At 41.9% G+C, this 18,941-nt stretch overlaps 2 protein-coding genes across 8 annotated transcripts in view; one reads left to right on the top strand and one right to left on the bottom strand.

Moving 5' to 3' along the window:
* Window positions 1-1,995, top strand: part of grip1 (glutamate receptor interacting protein 1) — a 189,143-nt gene extending 187,148 nt beyond the window's left edge. For all 7 annotated transcript variants that reach the window (XM_007904960.2, XM_007904959.2, XM_042335258.1 and 4 more), the window contains 2 exons: window positions 821-967; window positions 1,320-1,995. In XM_007904960.2, coding sequence (XP_007903151.1) covers window positions 821-967; window positions 1,320-1,559 — 387 coding nt within the window. In that variant the 3' untranslated portion in view covers window positions 1,560-1,995. The remainder of the gene's footprint in view (window positions 1-820; window positions 968-1,319) is intronic.
* A 1,266-nt stretch (window positions 1,996-3,261) lies between these two features.
* On the bottom strand, window positions 3,262-18,140 carry helb (helicase (DNA) B). Its single transcript, XM_007904957.2, is given in 14 exon segments — window positions 3,262-3,985; window positions 4,834-5,550; window positions 6,415-6,561; window positions 6,933-7,098; window positions 7,732-7,791; window positions 8,519-8,603; window positions 9,626-9,765; window positions 10,849-10,987; window positions 11,981-12,161; window positions 13,413-13,753; window positions 13,756-14,221; window positions 14,381-14,607; window positions 16,480-16,842; window positions 17,836-18,140. Coding segments are annotated over 14 exon segments (3,315 nt in total). The 5' UTR covers window positions 18,029-18,140; the 3' UTR covers window positions 3,262-3,895.
* Window positions 18,141-18,941: the final 801 nt, after the last annotated feature.

Below are 18,941 nucleotides of genomic sequence, written 5' to 3'. Positions count from 1 at the left end.
GCCTCTAAACTAGTCAAAATGAAACATCTGCAAAACATGTCAAGTATCCCATGTGTTTTGTTAATTAAAATCACACAGCAGCAGAAAAGCTTTAGTGTGAAGGTGTAGTACACAAGATTCACTTAACTGCTCCTGTGTTGCAAGGGAACTGGAAGGAATCCAATAGTTAGATAGTAACCGATGCTCCCCATCGTGCTAGGAGAACATGGTTCAGAACAATCCCAATTCAGGACATGAGTTCACAGTCTCGGAAGAGACTCTTATGCAGAACTGCTCTGTTGGAGGAACTGTTCTCTGGATGCCAATTCAGGTGGATGTTAAACTCCCCATGAAATCATTCAGAGCATCAGGTTGCTCCCAGTGTCCTAGTCCAACAATCCTCTGGATAAATAAGGAGTTGACCTCATTGTTGATTGTGGATCCTTGCTGGGGCAAATAGCTACTGTTTGCTTTGAAAACAATTCACAGAAGTTGAGAGTCGATATCTGCGATTTGCTTTGAGGCGTTTCAATGCACAAGGTGTTATAAAATTTTTTAGATTTTTAAAAACTAAAGGGATTAAGGGCTATGGGGATGGGGCAGATAAATGGAATTAGATTAGAAAATCGGCCATGATCTTATTAAATGGCGAGGCAGGTTCGAGGGGCCAAATGGCTAGACAAAATTACACTGCTGATTTTTGGATAGCTTTTGTTACTATTAAGAAATCCAGTAACAATTTTACTGCATCTCAGCAGTATTAAATCTAGTTTGCATGTTGGAATGAATTTCAGAGATTTATTTTGCCACTAACTAGTGTCACCTTTTTGAAACCATCCAGATAACGTTGTACAAGGATTCTGATATTGAGGATTTTGGCTTCAGCGTATCCGATGGGTTATTGGAGAAAGGTGTATTCGTCAACAATATCAGACCGAATGGCCCAGCTGACCTTGGCGGTATTAAGCCCTATGACAGATTGTTACAGGTATCTCTACATTTAAGGAACTCAAATCTACTGCATTGAAGCCCAAATATCTCTGCGATTTGTTTTCCTCTGGTAACTCATTATAATTCTTACTGCTGCTTTCAAGTTTAATATTGTTTTGTCGTTCATAACATAACATGTTCGATCTATATATATTTGTCAAATATAAAACATATATATATTCATGACTCATTTTGCAGTATGTCCTGTGAAGCGTTTTGAGACATCTCAACAACATAAGGTGCTTTCTCAAATGCAAGGATTATTATTTTTAAATCTCACTGCGCATCTCTATTGTGAGTATATGGACTGACTAAACAGCAGGCTGACATTTGCTGCTTTTCCTTGTTAGGTAAACCATGTTCGTACCAGGGACTTTGACTGCTGCCTGGTGGTGCCTCTTATAGCAGATTCTGGCAATAAACTTGAACTGGTCATCAGCAGAAACCCACTGGCCTTTCAGGAGCTGCACTCTGTAGCTCCCGTATCCCAGGGAGGAGAATGGAATGAGCAGAGCGAAACACAAGGCTTCAGTCAACAAAAGGGAAGACTTGGTAGCACAGAGGCACAGGAAAATACAAACACATTGTAGTGCAAGGGAGTATTCAGTCTGATTGACTGAGGCATTGTGGATTTTCAATGGTGCTAACTCACTTTAACATTATTCATATATGGAAACCCTGAGTCACATGTCTCACAGGTTACAATGTACACTGGCTTCAAAATGAGCAGAAATCTAGAAACCCCACTGATAATGCTAAAGGCTATCGATGATTCTGACCGAACTGTGTAACAGTCAGTTTATGCAGGGCGTTGAAATGAAGGTGTTCCCCCCCCCCACCCCCCCCAAACTCACTAACCTAATGGTACACTTCCCAAGTGTTCACTGTCCTTACTCTAGTAAAGCTGATATTTTTATGATTAGCAATGAATAATGCTACCAGCTGGTTCCTGGGTAATAAGAAAAAAGAATTATTGCATAGGTGTGCTGTTTTTAAAATATATATATTAAAAATGGATGTTGTGGAGTCCTGTAGCTCAGTGGTTAGAGCACTCACTTTGCAAGTGAGAGACCTGAGTTCAATTCCAGGCACAGGGCGAAACCTTGGGCAAGTTTCCTTACTCCACACGCCTAATAATAATCCCTCCAAAAACAATAATAAATTGGTCATTTTCAATCTACGACTGTTTGTGGGACATTGTTGTGCGCAATTGGCTGCCGCGTTCGCCCACAAATATAGTCAATTCACTTTACAGTGTGTTCTGTGAAGCGCTTTGGGACGTCCTCCCGACGTGAAAAGCGCTATATCAAATGCAAGGATTATTATTATTATTATTATGTTTCTGGATCTACTCTGAAGTTGAGTATTAATGCACGTTGTAGACGTGGAATGCCGTTGGGTAGAAAAATATTTTCTACTGAAAAGTTAAACACAGCACAGGGAATTCAAGTATTTAGCTCTTACTCTGGGTACTGGTACGAGCGATGTTCCCCCAAATGACTATTTCTGTTAATATTTTATCCACTGACAAGGTACCATAAGGTAGGCAGGAAGGCCATGCATCCAGTGGTTCCTGGTCACTCTGCTCAGAAATCTCTCAACTATTTTTATCTCCTGTTCTTTACAATTTGCAAGAGGTAAGAGCCTGTCGATTACTCAGTGCTGATTTTAAAACAGAACCCATTCAATTCTCTCCCCTCCACCCACCTCATATGAAACCAACTACCATAGGTGACCTTCTCTTTGCCAAGATTTGGTACAGAATTTTATAAACTTTTTTTTTGCCATGGAGATTCTGATGTTGCCACAAGAACTGTAACTCGTGATGGACAAGTACTTAACACTTGGATTAATTTTGTCTTAAAATTGAAGCCCTTTTTTCAATGGGTGATTGATTGATCCTCAACCTGCTCAACTGTGTATAGTGCTCTTCTACGTTTTGGTCCAGAACTGAGTCTGGTAAATATTTAATGAACACATTTGTATTTGTAAAAGATTGACTTTGTATATTGGTATAACTGAAATATTGATGTAATATGAATTTAAAGCTGGCTAAATTTCAATTAGTATTATTGTTGGTTGCACCTCACTACAGTGTACCAATACATTGGTATTTAGAAAACTAAGGGCACATCAGTACCCTGCTTTGACTCATTGATTTGCACACACAAGATGTCCATTAGCAGTCACATGTGAGTTTTGTTTTGCTTTTTTTAAAAATAAAATCAGCACTGCCAGCAATACAACTATAATCTAAGTGAACTTGAATCAAACGTGTCGTAAATTACATCCTTTGGACAATGTATTTTTATTTGTAACAAAACGAGTATTATAAACAGCAAAGTATTTTTGTACAAATTTCCTACTTTGGTAGCATGATATTTATCGTCCTCTAAGGTTTTGGGAATCCTCACTGCTAAATTTGTATGGGATATGCAAAAATTACAATAAAAGCAGGTTTAAAAAAAACTACTTTTGCAGCAGTTTCATTTTTAAATGAAAGTTGTGTAATTGAAGTGCACATGCATAAAAAGCAGTAGCATATGGCAAAACAATGATAAAGATGCAGATCCTGTTTAGGTAAGATATAAGGTACGAGAGGGAGCTATGACACGTTGCAGAAAATAGTTGTTATTTTGAATGGAAATGATTAAAGAATAGTGTTTCTCGTTTTCCAGGAGAGCATTAGTTTAGCAATTTTTTTAAAAATAAGGGCCAACTTTGCTGTTCTCATTCAACCACCACTGAGCAGGTTAGTAACTGTTTTTCCATGTGTTTGTTGTCTTGACAGAAAATTGTCAGATTCAACAGTTGTTCTCTGTTGCTTCCAGCATTCAAGATCATTTTGAAGTGCATTTTTTTTTCAGAGAATAATATCCCTTGAACTTGCATCATGGTACATTAGTGTACAGTCTTCACCATTTATTTATTTTGAAAACAGCTGCTTGGGGATTACATCCTCGAGCTTCAGGAGTCCAAGTCGCATACTGCCAAGAGGTGAATCCACCAAGGATACCTACAAAACAGAGAAGTAGTTATGACAGACTGTTGGGAATATTTAACGGCTTATCTCCACCCAACAGATTGAGTTCAGCAGCCATATTGCCAAATATCCAGTAGACACTGGCCAACACATCAGGCAATGAAACAGATTCCAAATATATTTGAGCCAGGTCAGAGCTCTGCCTGTTTGGGGCGGATGCTACTGAGTGCAATAACTTGGACACTATCAACCATGTACATCATCAAAACTGAGCATTTTACCATCACCTGCTCAGGAGTCCAAACGTGTTACAGCTGTTTCTGGGTCATTTCAAGTTCATAGTCTTAATAGTCTATGGCTCCCCTCACTTTCCACTGGGACCAGCTTTAACCCCCAGTTTACGCTAAATTACTTGGTGTTAACCAGGCTAACAGTAAAAACTAAAAATTGCTTCTAGATGAGGGAGGAGAAAATGAGCCAATTCTGCTGGAAAGTCCGGACATTGGAATGAGAAGAGGATAAGCCTCCCATTCTCTCGACTTATGACAGCCATTTGGGTGAAGTACCTGAGAGCAACCAGTCACAATAGAAATGTAGACCAAATCAGCACTTTGGGATTGCATGAAAAAGCCCTCTTTGTGTCTGCTTTACACTAGGTACCATTCAATTAATGTTTTTATTTACAGACAAAAGATCTTTTGAAAGCCAGCCTTTCTCAAGGCTAATTTTCATAAAGTACCACTTTGCGAGACTCGACAGTCGGACCAGCCCCTCTTTCAAACTCCCTCATCAAAGAGAACAAATGGTTCTCTCTGTTCTCATGAGCAAAATAATCAATTATTAAATCTTTCATAACGCAGTACACTGAAATTCTCATTTACCTTGGATTGTTTTGTAGGAGTTTCCATTTCGTCCACAGTAAGATTGAGCCTCTTACTGTCAGGAGAAGAAGCAGCAGGAGCAGATCTGCAACATTGAGAGGACATGTCACCAGACTTGGCCAGAAAGGCATCCCTCCCACTGCTAGTCTGTGGAGAGGGGATAGATTCTGCTGTTGGGCTTTTCCGATCCTCGGCCATGTCTTGGTCCTCAAGCTCTTGGCTTGAGGAAGACCAGCTGTAATTCTGTGCAAATTCCAGGTCCGCAGAATAGGATGTTTCTCTCTGAGGTTCAGTCTCGCTTCTGGGCTCATTTATTTCACCGTCTGAGTGAGGTGCAAAGAAGTCTCCTTTTGCCTGACCGGAGGCAGTTGGGGGCGATGAGTCAATCGGGTTTGGGTGAGCAATTGTAAACGTGGCTGGTGCTCTGGCAGGGGTTGAGCTGGACTGCTGCTGGTTTACAGTCTGTGAAGGGGGCTGCTGGGACAGCGACTCCCCATTAGCGGAGGTAAACTTGGCTTTTGATAGATTCTCTTGTAGTAATTCACGTAGACGTGTGCTTCTGCGAGGACATCTTGTCTTTACTGCCCTAATAAACTGGTCCTCGGACGTAATGACGTAGACCCGCTGGCGCCCCCGTGTGACGGCAGTGTAGATGTGCTGCCAGTTTTGTCTTCCTGCTACTCCCACAATGTACACAACTGTGTCAGCTTCAGATCCCTAGGCAAAATAGGAGAACGGTACTACGGGGAGATTCATTATAAGGTACTTGTTGGGATCCATGAAATTCCCAACCCATGCTATAGTGAATTGCAACAGGAGGTTTGACTGTGCGCACGCAGCTGGCTGTCCCTGTACCAGCAGTGTCGCTCACTTTCTTTGCTGCACATGCGCAAAACAGGAAGGGATATGCACAGTGCCATTTAATGCAAAAGCCACCAGTGTGTTGGACATAAGCAGGTCAGCTGTGTACCTTCAGAGTGAATTGGCTCCACAGTGCACCCCCGTTATAACCAAATTCACCATGGTGAAGTGGGTTACAACTGTACAATTGGGGCTGCACTGTATATGAGCAGTCAGCAACATACACAAGGGTCTAGCCTCAGGCAACTCAAATCAAAGGCTAGACAAAATAATAATCGTTGCATTTGATATAACGCTGATACGATGCAAAGCACTTCAGGCAATTGCAGTCGAGTGTAGGTGGCTGTGTATTTGTAGGCAAACAAGGCAACCAATTCTATCAGAGCAAGGACCAAACCAACAGTTACATGATGCATTCATCTGGAAGAATTTGTGGTCAGGACACCAGGAGAAACTCCTTTCTCTTTTCGAAAAGGGGATCTATAATGGTTACCCGAACAGGTAAACTGAGCTTTAGTTGAATGTCTCGTGTAGATTACTTCACTTTCAACAATGCAGGAGATCCCATAGTCAGCCTAAGCTATGCGCTCAAAGTCTCAACGTGGGGCTTGAACCTACAGCCTTCTACTCTCTCAGAGGGGCAAGTTAGGCAAGAGTGCTACCGCCTGATCCAGGGGGAAAATGAGTGATTATTTAGATGGAATGAAGACTGTGACCTACCTGAAATGTATGGATGGTCCTGGCCCATGCATGTTGTAGTTTGCACTCTCTCATTATTTCATTGTAGTTCACTTGAACCTTACGCTCATCCAAATCGTCCAGATATAATGAACGGGTCTTCTTAGAACCCTCAATTGAAGTTAAATCCTAAAAAAAAACAGAAAACCATTTCTTCTCTAAATGCGCAGAAAGTGTGAGGTAAGTCCCATTCCATCCTAGTCTTTTTCTTTGGCTTTTTATATATATACACAAACCACCTTGTCAAAAAAAATGGTGGTCAAAAGTTTATCTTGTGGTGAATTACTGCTGGTTTATTTTCAGTTATGGAATTGTGACACAGTGCACTATAGGGAAAACAGTAAAGGTATGAGAGAAAATGTAAAGTCCAGCTGATCAATTTATAGGAATTGTTTCCATATTCATCTACTGTGCTAACAATTGAGTCAGGCTGACACATAAATGTGAGTTTTAAGATATTATGCTGCGATATTTTTTTAAAAAGATATGCATCGCTTTACCTGCCCAATAAAAAATACTTCTCCATTACACAGACGAGTTTTTTTCTCTTTCTCATCTTCTGATTTTTTTTCTGACTTTTTTTGTTCTAAAAGGTCCCTGACGTAACCGTTCTTTGTGCAGCACACTTTGTCGCCGTTCTGGAACTCGATCCGATTTTTATGATTTCTGTAAGAGGGGATAAATTTGGAAAGAAAAACAGGCCATTTGTGTTCACCTACAAAACACAGTTACTGCACTTTAGGATGTCCTCCTAACGTGAAGGGTGCCAGATCAAATGTAAGTATTATTATTTTATTAATTCAATAAATTTACAAAAATGGGTTTAAGTGGGATCAATTGGTGAAGAGTTCATTTTCCATAGATAAATGAAAACAAATTGTTGAATATATTGAAAGCAATTGCAAAGGACGTAGGAGGTTCACATGGCAGACAAAGATTTTACAAATATTATCTCAAGTATTTAATGTTTCCTTTATTTTTTTGATCTAACTTTATTGCTGTTTTACAACAGCTAGTAAAACATCTGCATATCTTTCTAACTTCGTGGCTGGGAAAGCACTCACTTTGCAATTTAAGGCACGTTAAGGAAACACAATCTTAATTAAATGGTGGAAGGTTATGCTTGAAGGCTTAGTTGAGGAAGGGCAGGAGGAGGCTCATGTGGAGCATAAACACCGGCATAGACCAGTTGGGCTGACTGGCCGGTTTCTGTGCTGTATATTCTAATGTATTCTAAATGCATTTCTCCCACTCTCTCACACACACACACACACACACACAGCACACAGAGGACCTCACTTGGTTGAATGTTTTGAATAATGTTTGCAGCAGAGTTCGTTTATTAAGTCGCAATCCCTCCTGCATAAAAAGAAGTTAATAAAAATATGTTATAAGTACATCAGCATATACACATTCAAATTACAACAAGTTAAAAACACAAATAATAAAAAAGGTCTGAAATTCAATCAAGAGGCAGCCATTAAGACCATTAGGGCTTAAGATTTTAAGATCACACAGAATTGTGAACATTTTTTAAATTCAATGTTAAAATTTGACAAGAGGTTGGGGCAGGCTAAGAGCAGGTGTAATTTGGAGCCGATTGTCTACAATAATAATAATCCTTACATTTGATATAGCGCCTAATCAGGCCATTGAGACATCTCAAAGAGTTCACAGAATATATTGGAAAGTCTAGTGTATTTACAGGGCCAAACCCAGGTCCTCTCACAAGGTGAGCGAGCTAACTGCCTTTCTACGGGACTCCAACCCAAACTTAATATCAAACAGTGTAATACCACCAAAATATTAAGTAACATCTCTCAAATCATTGAACTAATGATCTAATAATAAATGGTGGGGGAGAGAAGAGTTTTTATAATCTGTAAAGTGACGATTTTCTTCCTTTTTCTCCAAGGGTAGATACTACTGCAAGTAACTATAAACTTTGTGAGAACGTCTCAGTTGCCTTTCCTCCTTCTGCGCCCCTCCCCCCACTCTCTGGTTATTGTTTCTAAAGTGTCATTTGGGGTGAAAAACAACACAAACTGAAAATGCAGCTGCAGATTTTGCTTCAGAACGTACTCACCGTCTAAATGCAATGAACTGTGAATTCTGATGGTCTTTCAATCCTGGCCCTTCCTTTAGTAAGATCTGAATGGCATCTTGGAGAGCTGACAGATACCAAAATTGAAAAAGATGTCATCATGCATCATCCCTACCAAAATGAGGCCTGAGATAATGCAGCCCTTTTATCTTCAGTGGAAGGCAGGCCCTCACTCACTCTGCCTTACATGGCACCTGTTGGAATAGTGCTTAAATGGTGCCACTGGGTGGCTCTATTGAACAGTCAAACTGCATGCAGCACATCCAACGGCAACCAGTCTGCCACTGATGTTATACAGAAACAAATGCAGTGTACATTCAATAGAAACACCTGATACCTGCACTAACCAGCACTTTGGGGTTTTAACAAACCCCTTGTGGTTGAGAAAGCATGACCGCCTTTAACTTTAACTCAAAGTAATTCAGGAAGTGAAAAAAAATCAGAGCTGTGGAAAGAGATGGGAAGAAAGTACACAAAAAAAACTTAAAGGTAGGATTGGCATTAGAGTGCCAAGGTGTGCTTGGTATTGCCACGTTTTGAGGTGTCTGCCAGATTGCAGCTCAGAGTTCCCTGTGTTTCCTTTTAATGCTTCACATTGCGCAGAAAGTAAAAATTCAGCGCTTATGGTATGTGAAAAATAACAGTAGCCAGGAGAAGAAAAAAGGAGTTCAGGAAAGTAAACCAGCAAAAAGAGAACTTTAAAAAAATAAATTATCTTTATCAAACCAATATCCTTTTACTCTTTCAAGAATTACAACATATCTAGTTTCCTGTTGAATTTTTCACTATGTAGTTATTTCACTAGCCAACTGGTCTGTCTTTAGTAGTTTGATGCTGCAAGACTTTAATATGATTACAGAAATCTGTGCCTGATGCATATACTTCAGGCAATTGAAAAGCTGCCTAGAAGAGCAATAATTAAGAGTTTTAGTGCAAAGTTCTGTTAGAGAATGCATTATATAAGAGCTAATGTCGATTTGAGTGTTAACATGTTGTGAACAGGGTTTGATAAATTGCACCCTCCCCTTCTCCCCATCCCCAAGATATAGTTCAAGTGTATCAATTTCTAGGAATTATTTTCAAACTCACCAAACCTGTCATAAACACGAGGAAGAGAAACCTTAATAAACCTTTTATCAACCGTTGGAATTGTAGCAGTTACTCCGTTCCCCACACACATCACTGCATCATACTCCAATTCTTTATAGCTCACACCCATCTCGGAAATCCTGAACAACAGAAATGCAAGAAAAGCTAGTTTCAATTTAAATGGTTGCATCAAAATATTCAGATCCTAAAGAAAAAGAATTATTGACTGTAATATTTTATCTGCCATTATACTCCCTTTCCCTCCTTTACAGATATTTTTCTTCTAGGACCTTCCTATTGGAAAAAAAATGCCAGTTCAATGTTATACACAATTTTACAAAGTTTAGAATCTATTGACACATGCATTTAATAATAATAATCCTTGCATTTGATATAGCGCTTTTCATGTCTTCTAGACATCTCAGAATAGACTGTAAAGTGAATTGACTGTATATTTGTGGGCAAACGCGGCAGCCAATTGCACACAGCAGTGTCCCACAAACAGTCGTTGATTGAAATGACCAATTTATTATTTTTTGAGGGATTATTATCAGGCGTGTGAAGTAAGGAAACTTACCCAAGGTTTCACCCTGCCGGGAATCGAACCTAGGTCTCTCGCTTAAAATGTCAGTGATTAACCAATTTGAGCCAGGGCAGTACCACTAAGTAATAATAATCTTTGCAATTGATACAGTGCCTTTCAAGACAAGAGAACGTGTTAAACTAATTCACAGGATTCACTGTAAAGTGTAGTGACTGGGTATTTCTTGTAGGTGGAGTCCTGTAGCTCAGTGGTTAGAGCACGCCAGTGAGAGACCTAATTTCCACAGGCAGGGCGAATGCACCATGGGCAAGTTTCCTTACTCCACAAGAGCAACTAAATAACAGTCAATTCACTTTACAGTGTGTTCTGTGAAGCGCTTTGGAACGTCCTCCCGACGTGAAAAACGCTATATCAAATGCAGATTGTTGACTAGGACACCGGGAGAAATGCTTTTTTCGAGGAGTGCCAATGGATCTTTCACATCCACCTGAACAGCAGACAGAACCTCTGTTTAATGTCTCAAAGGACAACACCTCTAACAATACAGAGCTTCCTCTGTAGTGTATTGGAGTGTCAGCCGAGACTGTGAGTTCAATATCCCAACATGGATTTTGAACCCACAATTACTGTTAGTAATGAATATTTGCACTTAATCATTTATTCAGTAAAATATACCTACTTTGTTGCATTATCTATTATTAGCTGACTCTCTGCACGATGATTGGTCAAAAGCTCTATTCCCCATTTAATTCCGTGAAAGTTGTACATGTCAGCAAGCATGTTGCCAGGTTCAATACTCGGTAGCTGTCTAACATCACCTAGAAATAGGAAATAAGGAAAACAAAGACACCAGATTTAAATAATAATCCTTGCATTTGATATTGCACGTTATTACATCTTCTAGACATCTCAAAGCGCTTCACAGAATACTGTAAAGTGAATTGACTGTATATTTTGTGGGTGAAAACAGCAGCCAATTGAGCACAGCAATGTCCCACAAACAGTCGTGGATTGAGTAACTTTTTTTAAGGGATTATTATCCCAGGAAAAGCGATCTGCCAATTGATTAACAACCGAGTTCCTACTTACTGCTAGGTAAAGAGGCATATGGAGTAAGGAAACTTGTCCAACGTTTTGCCCTGCCTAGGAATTAAACCCAGGTCCTCTCGCTTGCGAGACGAGTGCTCTAACCACTGAGCTACAGGATTCCACAGGATTCTTATAAATAAGATAAATATACAATATATATTCTTATAAATATATAAGAATCACGTTTCACTCACAGCACTTCACATGTGCAGTTATTACTGGATGTCGAGACTATGAGTAGAATATTAATCCATGTATTTGATGTAATGCCTTTACATCAGGATGACATTTTAAAGTGACTATGTGTTTTGTAGAATACCCAAAGTTGGATGTGTGCTACAAACCAGGTCAATATATTTGAGTGATAAGTAGATAAATTTCTGTTAGGTCAGGATAGTAGTGGATATGGGGTAAGGGTGGATAACTGGACTTGAGGTATAGAATAGTCATGATCTTATAAAATGCTGGAACGGGCTCAATGGGCTGAATAGCCTCTAGTATCTATGAGTGGTTCATTTCTTTGATACTAGTTCATATTCAGCAACTCTCGCTGATTTGGGACAGTTACAATGTGACATATGACAATTTAAGTTTTCAGGATAATATATTCTATTATCTGGCAGTTTTTCTGTCTCACTGCAACACGCTGATAAGAAAAACAATATTTTGTGAAATGAGTTATTCCAAAGAGCAACTCGAAATACTCATGAAGAGACACTAACCAAGGATTATAAGCTTCTGAAGAAGAGCGTATTCCATCAGCATTCGTAACACAGAGCTCAGAACCTGCACGGAGACCAAGCTTCCCTCATCGATTATCAGAACATTCACTTGAGAAAACATCCAATCAATAGGTTTTCCAGTAATCTTGCATTTTTCTGCATTGTAGAAACTCCACATTACCTGTATAACAAAAACACACACATGGGTACAAGACCTCAAATGAACAGATTTTAAAAGTTGATCTAATTTAAATCTGCACGTAAAATCACCAGAATGTATTAACATTTTAATGGAAGTTTTTTTTGATTTGGTCATTTTAATTACTTTTTCCATTTCACATGTTAATGTTTAACCCTGAAATGGTGCTGATCATCCTTAAAATTGGAGGGAAGAGGAAAATAGATATTTAATTTTACATGAGTTAATTTATTTTACATCTTCAAAACAGATTATTTCTCATCAATTTCAGAAACTGCAATTCTGCAATATTTCTAAGTTTAACATAGTCCCAAATCAAACCAATTTCATATTTAATTCAGGTTTTCAATGCAAGTCAACCAAATAATAGACTTATTTGCTGCTAACCAGGTATCTATATGCATCAACTATCCTGACATAAAGAAATAAATTCTTATTAGTAATTTATCATCATCTTTGATGTGAACATTCAATGTTTCCACCAGTCTCAAATTGGAAACTTAGGGTTTGTCTCAGTGGAGCTTTTGCATAGATACTATACTTTAAATGTGATAAGTTTCCATTGTCCAAATTAGCAGCGGTAACAACAACAGTTTGCATTTATGTAGCGACCCTCATGCAGGGCATGCATCCCAGAGCGCAGAGTAATTCCCGTTGATATGATCTGCAAATGGTATACGTCAAAGAATGGAGTCCTGTAGCTCAGTGGTTAGAGCACTCGCCTGGCAAGCAAGACACCTGGGTTCAATTCCAGGCAGGGCGAAACCTTGGGCAAGTTTCCTTACAAAATCAAAAATAAATTGGTCATTTTCAATCCACGATTGTTTGTGGGACACTGCTGTGCGCAATTGGCTGCCGCGTTTCGCCCACAAATATTCAGTCAATTCCCTTTACAGTATATTCTGTGAAGCGCTTTGAGACGTCTAGAAGACGTGAAAAGCACTATATCAAATGCGAGCATTATTATTATTAGTCATATTTAATAACAAATGGAAAAACAGAGGGAAATGGACCGGAATCCATTTGAAACTTACAAGTCATATCAAAAACAAATTGATCTCGAAACCTTGCTTAAAAGCACACATCCTCAAGTTGCCCGCTGACATAACAGTGGGAAAAGTGGTGAGAGTTGCCTTAGTGGACAATTTGCTTGCTTAATGCCATCAATAAACCAAACTTCCAGAACCAGTTTGAGCCATTTCCAAGAATTCGTTCAGACAGCAGCTTAGTTACCTGGTGTAATGTGTAAGCGTCAAACTGGGTTTTCTTCTTTAAAAGAGAAGCAGCCTTCCCTGTCGGTGCCGTGAAAAGGATCGAACGGTTTCTTATTTCCAGTGGTTTGATGGGAATATTGTCTGCTGGTGTATCATCACTTTCTGTCAGCTGATCCATTTCAAAGGCTTTACAGGCCTCCTCAACCTCCCTCTGGAGATTAACGGCTGCTTTGAAGATGAGGCTGACAACGGTTGTTTTTCCACAGCCACCTTTTCCACTCACAACTGTAACAGGGTTTTCACACATCATGGTAGCAGCTTTAACTTGATCCGAATCCAGATCATCATCTGCGCTCTGATTGCACAGTCAGCATCTGGATTGGTTGTATCATCGTTATCATCTTGCTGCTCGGATGATCTTTCCTTCTTCGGTGGAATCAAGCCTCTCCTCAGCACTTCCTTTACAGGCAGAGAAATGATCCACGGAGGTTTATTCACAAGTTTCTCTATGCACATAGCGATATCTTTCTCATACTTATAGAAGCGCCTCAGATACACACGGGTTTTCTCCCTTACAATAATCTTTTCACTCTTCAGGAACTCCAGCGAAACCCAGGCACTCTCATCACTGAACTTATCCGCACGTAACCCAGTCAAATCCTTAATGTCAACAAATGTGTGTCCTTTACTCCAACAGACTCGCTTCAGTTCATCATAAATGACTAAGGCGTGTTGCTGTAGCTCTGGAATTGTCCTGAAGAGGTTAGAGCGTTCAAAGGCTTCCAATGTTGCCTCGCAGCCAACCAGTTTAACCTCTTTGCGGAGAAGCTAGGGGAAAAGACAAGTTTAAGAGATTATTATTACACAAAGCACTCAATGGGGCTTAATTTGTAGGCATATCCATAAATATAAAATCAAAGGGATAATTGCCCTGTTCACATGGGTGATTCAATCCACAGAATAATTTCTATCCACATGATGACTTACATAATTGAATCCCAGCTTCCACACATCTGTCTGAATAATCTGCTCCAGTTGCTCCAGCATGCTGTTGTTTATGCTTTCATTTTGCTTCTCGTTGTTCATCTCCGCATTGTTTACCTCCTTTTCAGGAATCGATCTCATGATGTGCAAAAATTGTCGCGGCAAGAGGCTTGGCAGGCGCTCCATCAGATGTGGAAACTTCAAGGTGTTCTGCATGTACTGACCTGCAACTACATTTCCAAAATGTTAATCAGCTGCATCTTAACCATTGCCATTGAGCATTCAAATGCTCCACCAAATCACCAAGAACAATCTCTTTTACTGAAATCTAGCAATAGCAATACTATAGCAATGTTGCTTCTACTGGAGTGACTTAGAGCAGGAAATCCGATTTATATATTCCGCTCAAAATCACATGGGCTGGAGACTTTTTTCAAAAAAGTAAACTAATTCTGTCGTTCTTAGTTTTTCTATATTAAAGATATTATGCAGAGGGTATCAGCTCTTTAATGAAATAAGAGTTTTCTCAGACTGTTGTTTCACACTTGCATTGATTATTCAGTGAAATCAAAACTATCACTGAAATCAGCTTCCCAAAGTCTCAGCTGTGTGGTCTCCAGTGGAAGTCATTTTTGAAAGGAGCCACTCATCCAAGATTTATATTTTGCTTTTAAAGCAAAGTGAAATGCCGTAAGACAAGGAATTGCAATGTTCTACTCTAAAGTAAAGAATCAAGATTTTTTGCTTTTCTCCTGCCCTAGGTAAGGACAAAGTGATCAGCAACATGAGGTATGTATGTAAGGTTACATTGAGTGACGCAGCAGAGAGATAGGCGTCTGTGCCAGTGATGTGTAATAATAATCCTTGCATTTGATACAGTGCTTTTCACGTCTTCTAGATGTCTCAAAGCACTTCACAGAATATACTGTAAAGTGAATTGACTGTATATTTGTGGAAAAAATGCGGCAGCCAATTGTGCACAGCAGTGTCCCACAAACAGTCATGGATTGAAGTGACCAATTTATTGTTTTTTTTTCTTAAGGGATTATTATCAGGCATGTGGAATAAGGAAACTTGCCCAAGGTTTCGCCCTGCCGGGAAACAAACCCAGGTCTCTCACTTGAGAGGCGAGTGCTCTAACCACTGAGCTACAGGACCTACATGTGTAGGTGAGTATGTGAGGGAGGTGGAGTAGGGGAGATTCTCCCACAATAAACTTGTGCCTCGGGGACTTTTTCTGCATCTTCCAATCTATGTATGAAGACCTAATAAAATATTAATAATCCTTGCATTTGATGTAGCACATCATCATGTTGCCAAGACGTCTCAGAGCGCTTCACAGGCCATACTATAAAATGATTTGAACTGTAGATTTTGTGGGTGAAATGTGGCAGCCATTTGCCCACTGCAATACCCCACAAACAACTATGGAGTGAGTCACCAAGTTTATTTTTGGTGATTGTTGTCCAGGACACCGGGAGAAACTCACTTCTCTTTTCGACAGAATCTCGGTTTAACGCCTCATCCGAAGGACGGCACCTCCGACAATCCAACACACCCCCAGCACTGCATTGGAGTGTCAGCCTATGGGATTCCAAGTCCCAATCTGGGGCTTGAACTCACAATCTTCTCACTCAGAGGTGAGACTGCTACCACTGAGCCACAGCTGACCTGGTATTAACATACAATGTTTTTTCACCCCCATTTGACCTTGATACTAATCTGTTTAAAGAAAACGGTTGGTATCTCTTCCTAATCACTACCAATCATTTCTGCAGAAAGTGTGGCCATCAGATCAGGGCAGTATAAGGCCCTGTGGCTGAATAAGCTGCCAACATTGCCAAGGTAAAGTACCGGGGATACTCTGGAGGAACAAAGCTTGGAATAAAAATTGCTACAGGGAGGAGTTCCTACATATGAGCATCACACATATTTTGGATATATAAAAAGGTGGGGGGGAAGAGAGAGAAGGGGTAGAAAAGAGAGAAGTTCCAATCCAGCTGGACAATGGTATAATGATAACTAAGCCAAAAAGATTCACAGTATTTTTTCCAGCTACCATGTTTCATACATCCAATATCCAACAGAAGCCTAATACCTACGTGAGTTATTAATCGCGGCGATGATACTTATTACCATGTCTTTCTCTCCTTTATTCTTGCTCACATCTGCACGGCTTTGTAAAATCTCCATCAGGTTTGCGAATTCAAGATTAATAGTCTTAGGGAGAGAATCCCAAAACCATAGTTGATGCTGGTGATGTACGCCACATTTCGTAAAGAACAAACTTAGTATTGTTCTTTCATCTTTCACCCGCGTCCTCAGAGAGTATGACGGATAATACTCCAGGTGCCATTTGCCCTTCAGACATGTGATCCGAGCTGTCACCGTCCACCACGGATCGGTCAAATGGAAGTGTCCGAATACATCATAACGTTTCCCAGACTCGACTTCCTCGATCGTAACTGAAATGGCGTGAAAGAGAATTGTAGCACAAGCTCCGGCATTTCAAAAAGCTCCTCTCAATGAAAACTAGAAACAATCCCACCTACTTGTTGCTCCTCTGCAACTCCAGCGCTGCCCCTATGTGAAAAATCATTTTTTCTTTTTAAAAAAAATAGGACAGATTGAATGGCAAAGTGAAAGAGATTCAAAACCTGTTTTAAGGCTTGGTCTGAGTGTGCAACAATTAGTGGGGGGGGAGGGGGGGGAGGGGATGGGGGGGTATGTAAGGGTTATGATGAGATGGGGACAGGAGTCAAGAGTGATGGGAAGCAAGTGTGTGTGTGTGTGTGGGGGGGGGGGGGGGGGGGGGTGTAGGTGGGAAGATGACTGAAGAAGAAGGTGTTGTGACAGGTCATGAAGGCAGCACTAAAGGGGGGGAGGGGGGAGGGGGAGGGGAGAGAGGCTCCGGGATGGAGTTCCAGCGAGTGAGTAGGGGCCAGAAACATGGCGGGGGGGGGGACGTGATGCGGGTCACAGCACCGAGTGCTGATACAACTGAACTGCAGCCTCTCACACGAGGTGCGACAGTGAAAGACACACAGACGCACACGTGCTCTTTCCCCACACACTTTTTCGTCTCTCCCCCCCCCTCCCCCCTCCCTCCCACACCCTCCCCCCCCCACCCATCTCCCCCCCCCCCCCCACCCTCCCCCCCACCCTCCCCCCCCCCCACCCACCCATCTCCCCTCCCACCCATCTCCCCCCCCCCCCACCCACCCATCTCCCCCCCCACCCACCCACCCATCTCCCCCCCCCCCCACATCTCCCCCCCCCCCCACCCACCATCTCCCCCCACCCCACCCACCCACCCATCTCCCCCCCCACCCACCCACCATCTCCCCTCCCCCCACCCTCTCCCTCCCCCTATCTCCCCCCCCCCACTCCCCCCACCCACCCACCCATCTCCCCTCCCCCACGTCTTCCTCCCACCCCTCCTCCTCCTGAATCCTTACCCCGCTGCCGTGTCAGGGAAGCGGCTTTGACCTGACACCCCCCGCGGGTCAGTTGGACCATGTCCGTGAAGTCCAGAAACTGCAGCTCCTCCACGTGCTCTTCCTCCTCCTCCTCCTCCGCCGCCGCCTCCTCCTCCTCCGGCGGCAGAATGTGAGCGCACAGCACCAGAGAACGTCCCCGACCCGCGGCCATTGTTCGCTCACGATCGCCAGGCGCCGAGCGACCAATCAGGGCGGCCCAACGCTCTGATTGGTGTCAATTCAAACCCTTCCCGCGCTCCCTCCTCCCTCTCCCCTCCCCCCCTCTCCCCTCTCCCTTCCCCCCCTCTCCCCTCCTCTCCCCTCTCCCTTCCCCCCCTCTCCCCTCTCACTTCCTCCCCTCTCCCCTCCTCCCTCTCCCCTCCCCCCCTCCTCTCCCCCCCTCTCCCCTCTCCCTTCCCCCCTCTCCCCTCTCCCCTCCCCTCTTTCCCACTCTCTCACCCTCCCCTCTTTCTCCCTCTCTTCCTCTCTCCTTCTCTCTCTCTCTCCACCCTCCTCCTCCTTCCGATCTCTCTTCCTCCTCCCCTTCCTCCTCCTCCCTTTTTTTCCCTCCTCCCTCTCTTCCCTACTCTCTCACCTTCCCCTCTTTCTCCCTCTCCTCTCTCTCTCCTTCCCTCCCTCCCTCCCTCCCTATCTTTCCCTCCTCCTCCTGTCTCATTTGCCTCTTACCTCTTCTCTTCCCATCTCCAATGTTGGCAGATTGGGCGTGTTTTTGTTGTATTGGGCGTGAAAAAAACAGTTTGTGTGGGTGCCTAATTTTAAAATATTTAATTAAAACCTACAAAATGCCCCCCCCCCCCCCCCCCACCACCTCCCCCTTTTTGAAGAAGTTTTCTTACACTCTTTCAAAAGCACTGACCCAAATTGGCAGGTGACACATAATATTGGGCTACTCTTAGGCTAGTATTTGGTTGACTTTGAGCTACAAACTATTTTAATTTCTGGCAATACTGCCCCTCTCCCTTCCCACCCCCATGTAACAAATATTGATAATAATAATAATTGATAACAGTTGATAATAATGAGTGTGTCAGGTTGGGTCATCCCCTAAGGCAGCCAGGAGCTGG

This window comes from Callorhinchus milii, unplaced genomic scaffold, assembly GCF_018977255.1.
Source record: "Callorhinchus milii isolate IMCB2004 unplaced genomic scaffold, IMCB_Cmil_1.0 Scaffold5, whole genome shotgun sequence".
NCBI classification, from domain to species: domain Eukaryota; kingdom Metazoa; phylum Chordata; class Chondrichthyes; order Chimaeriformes; family Callorhinchidae; genus Callorhinchus; species Callorhinchus milii.
This window is presented reverse-complemented; position numbering and strand designations above follow the sequence as displayed.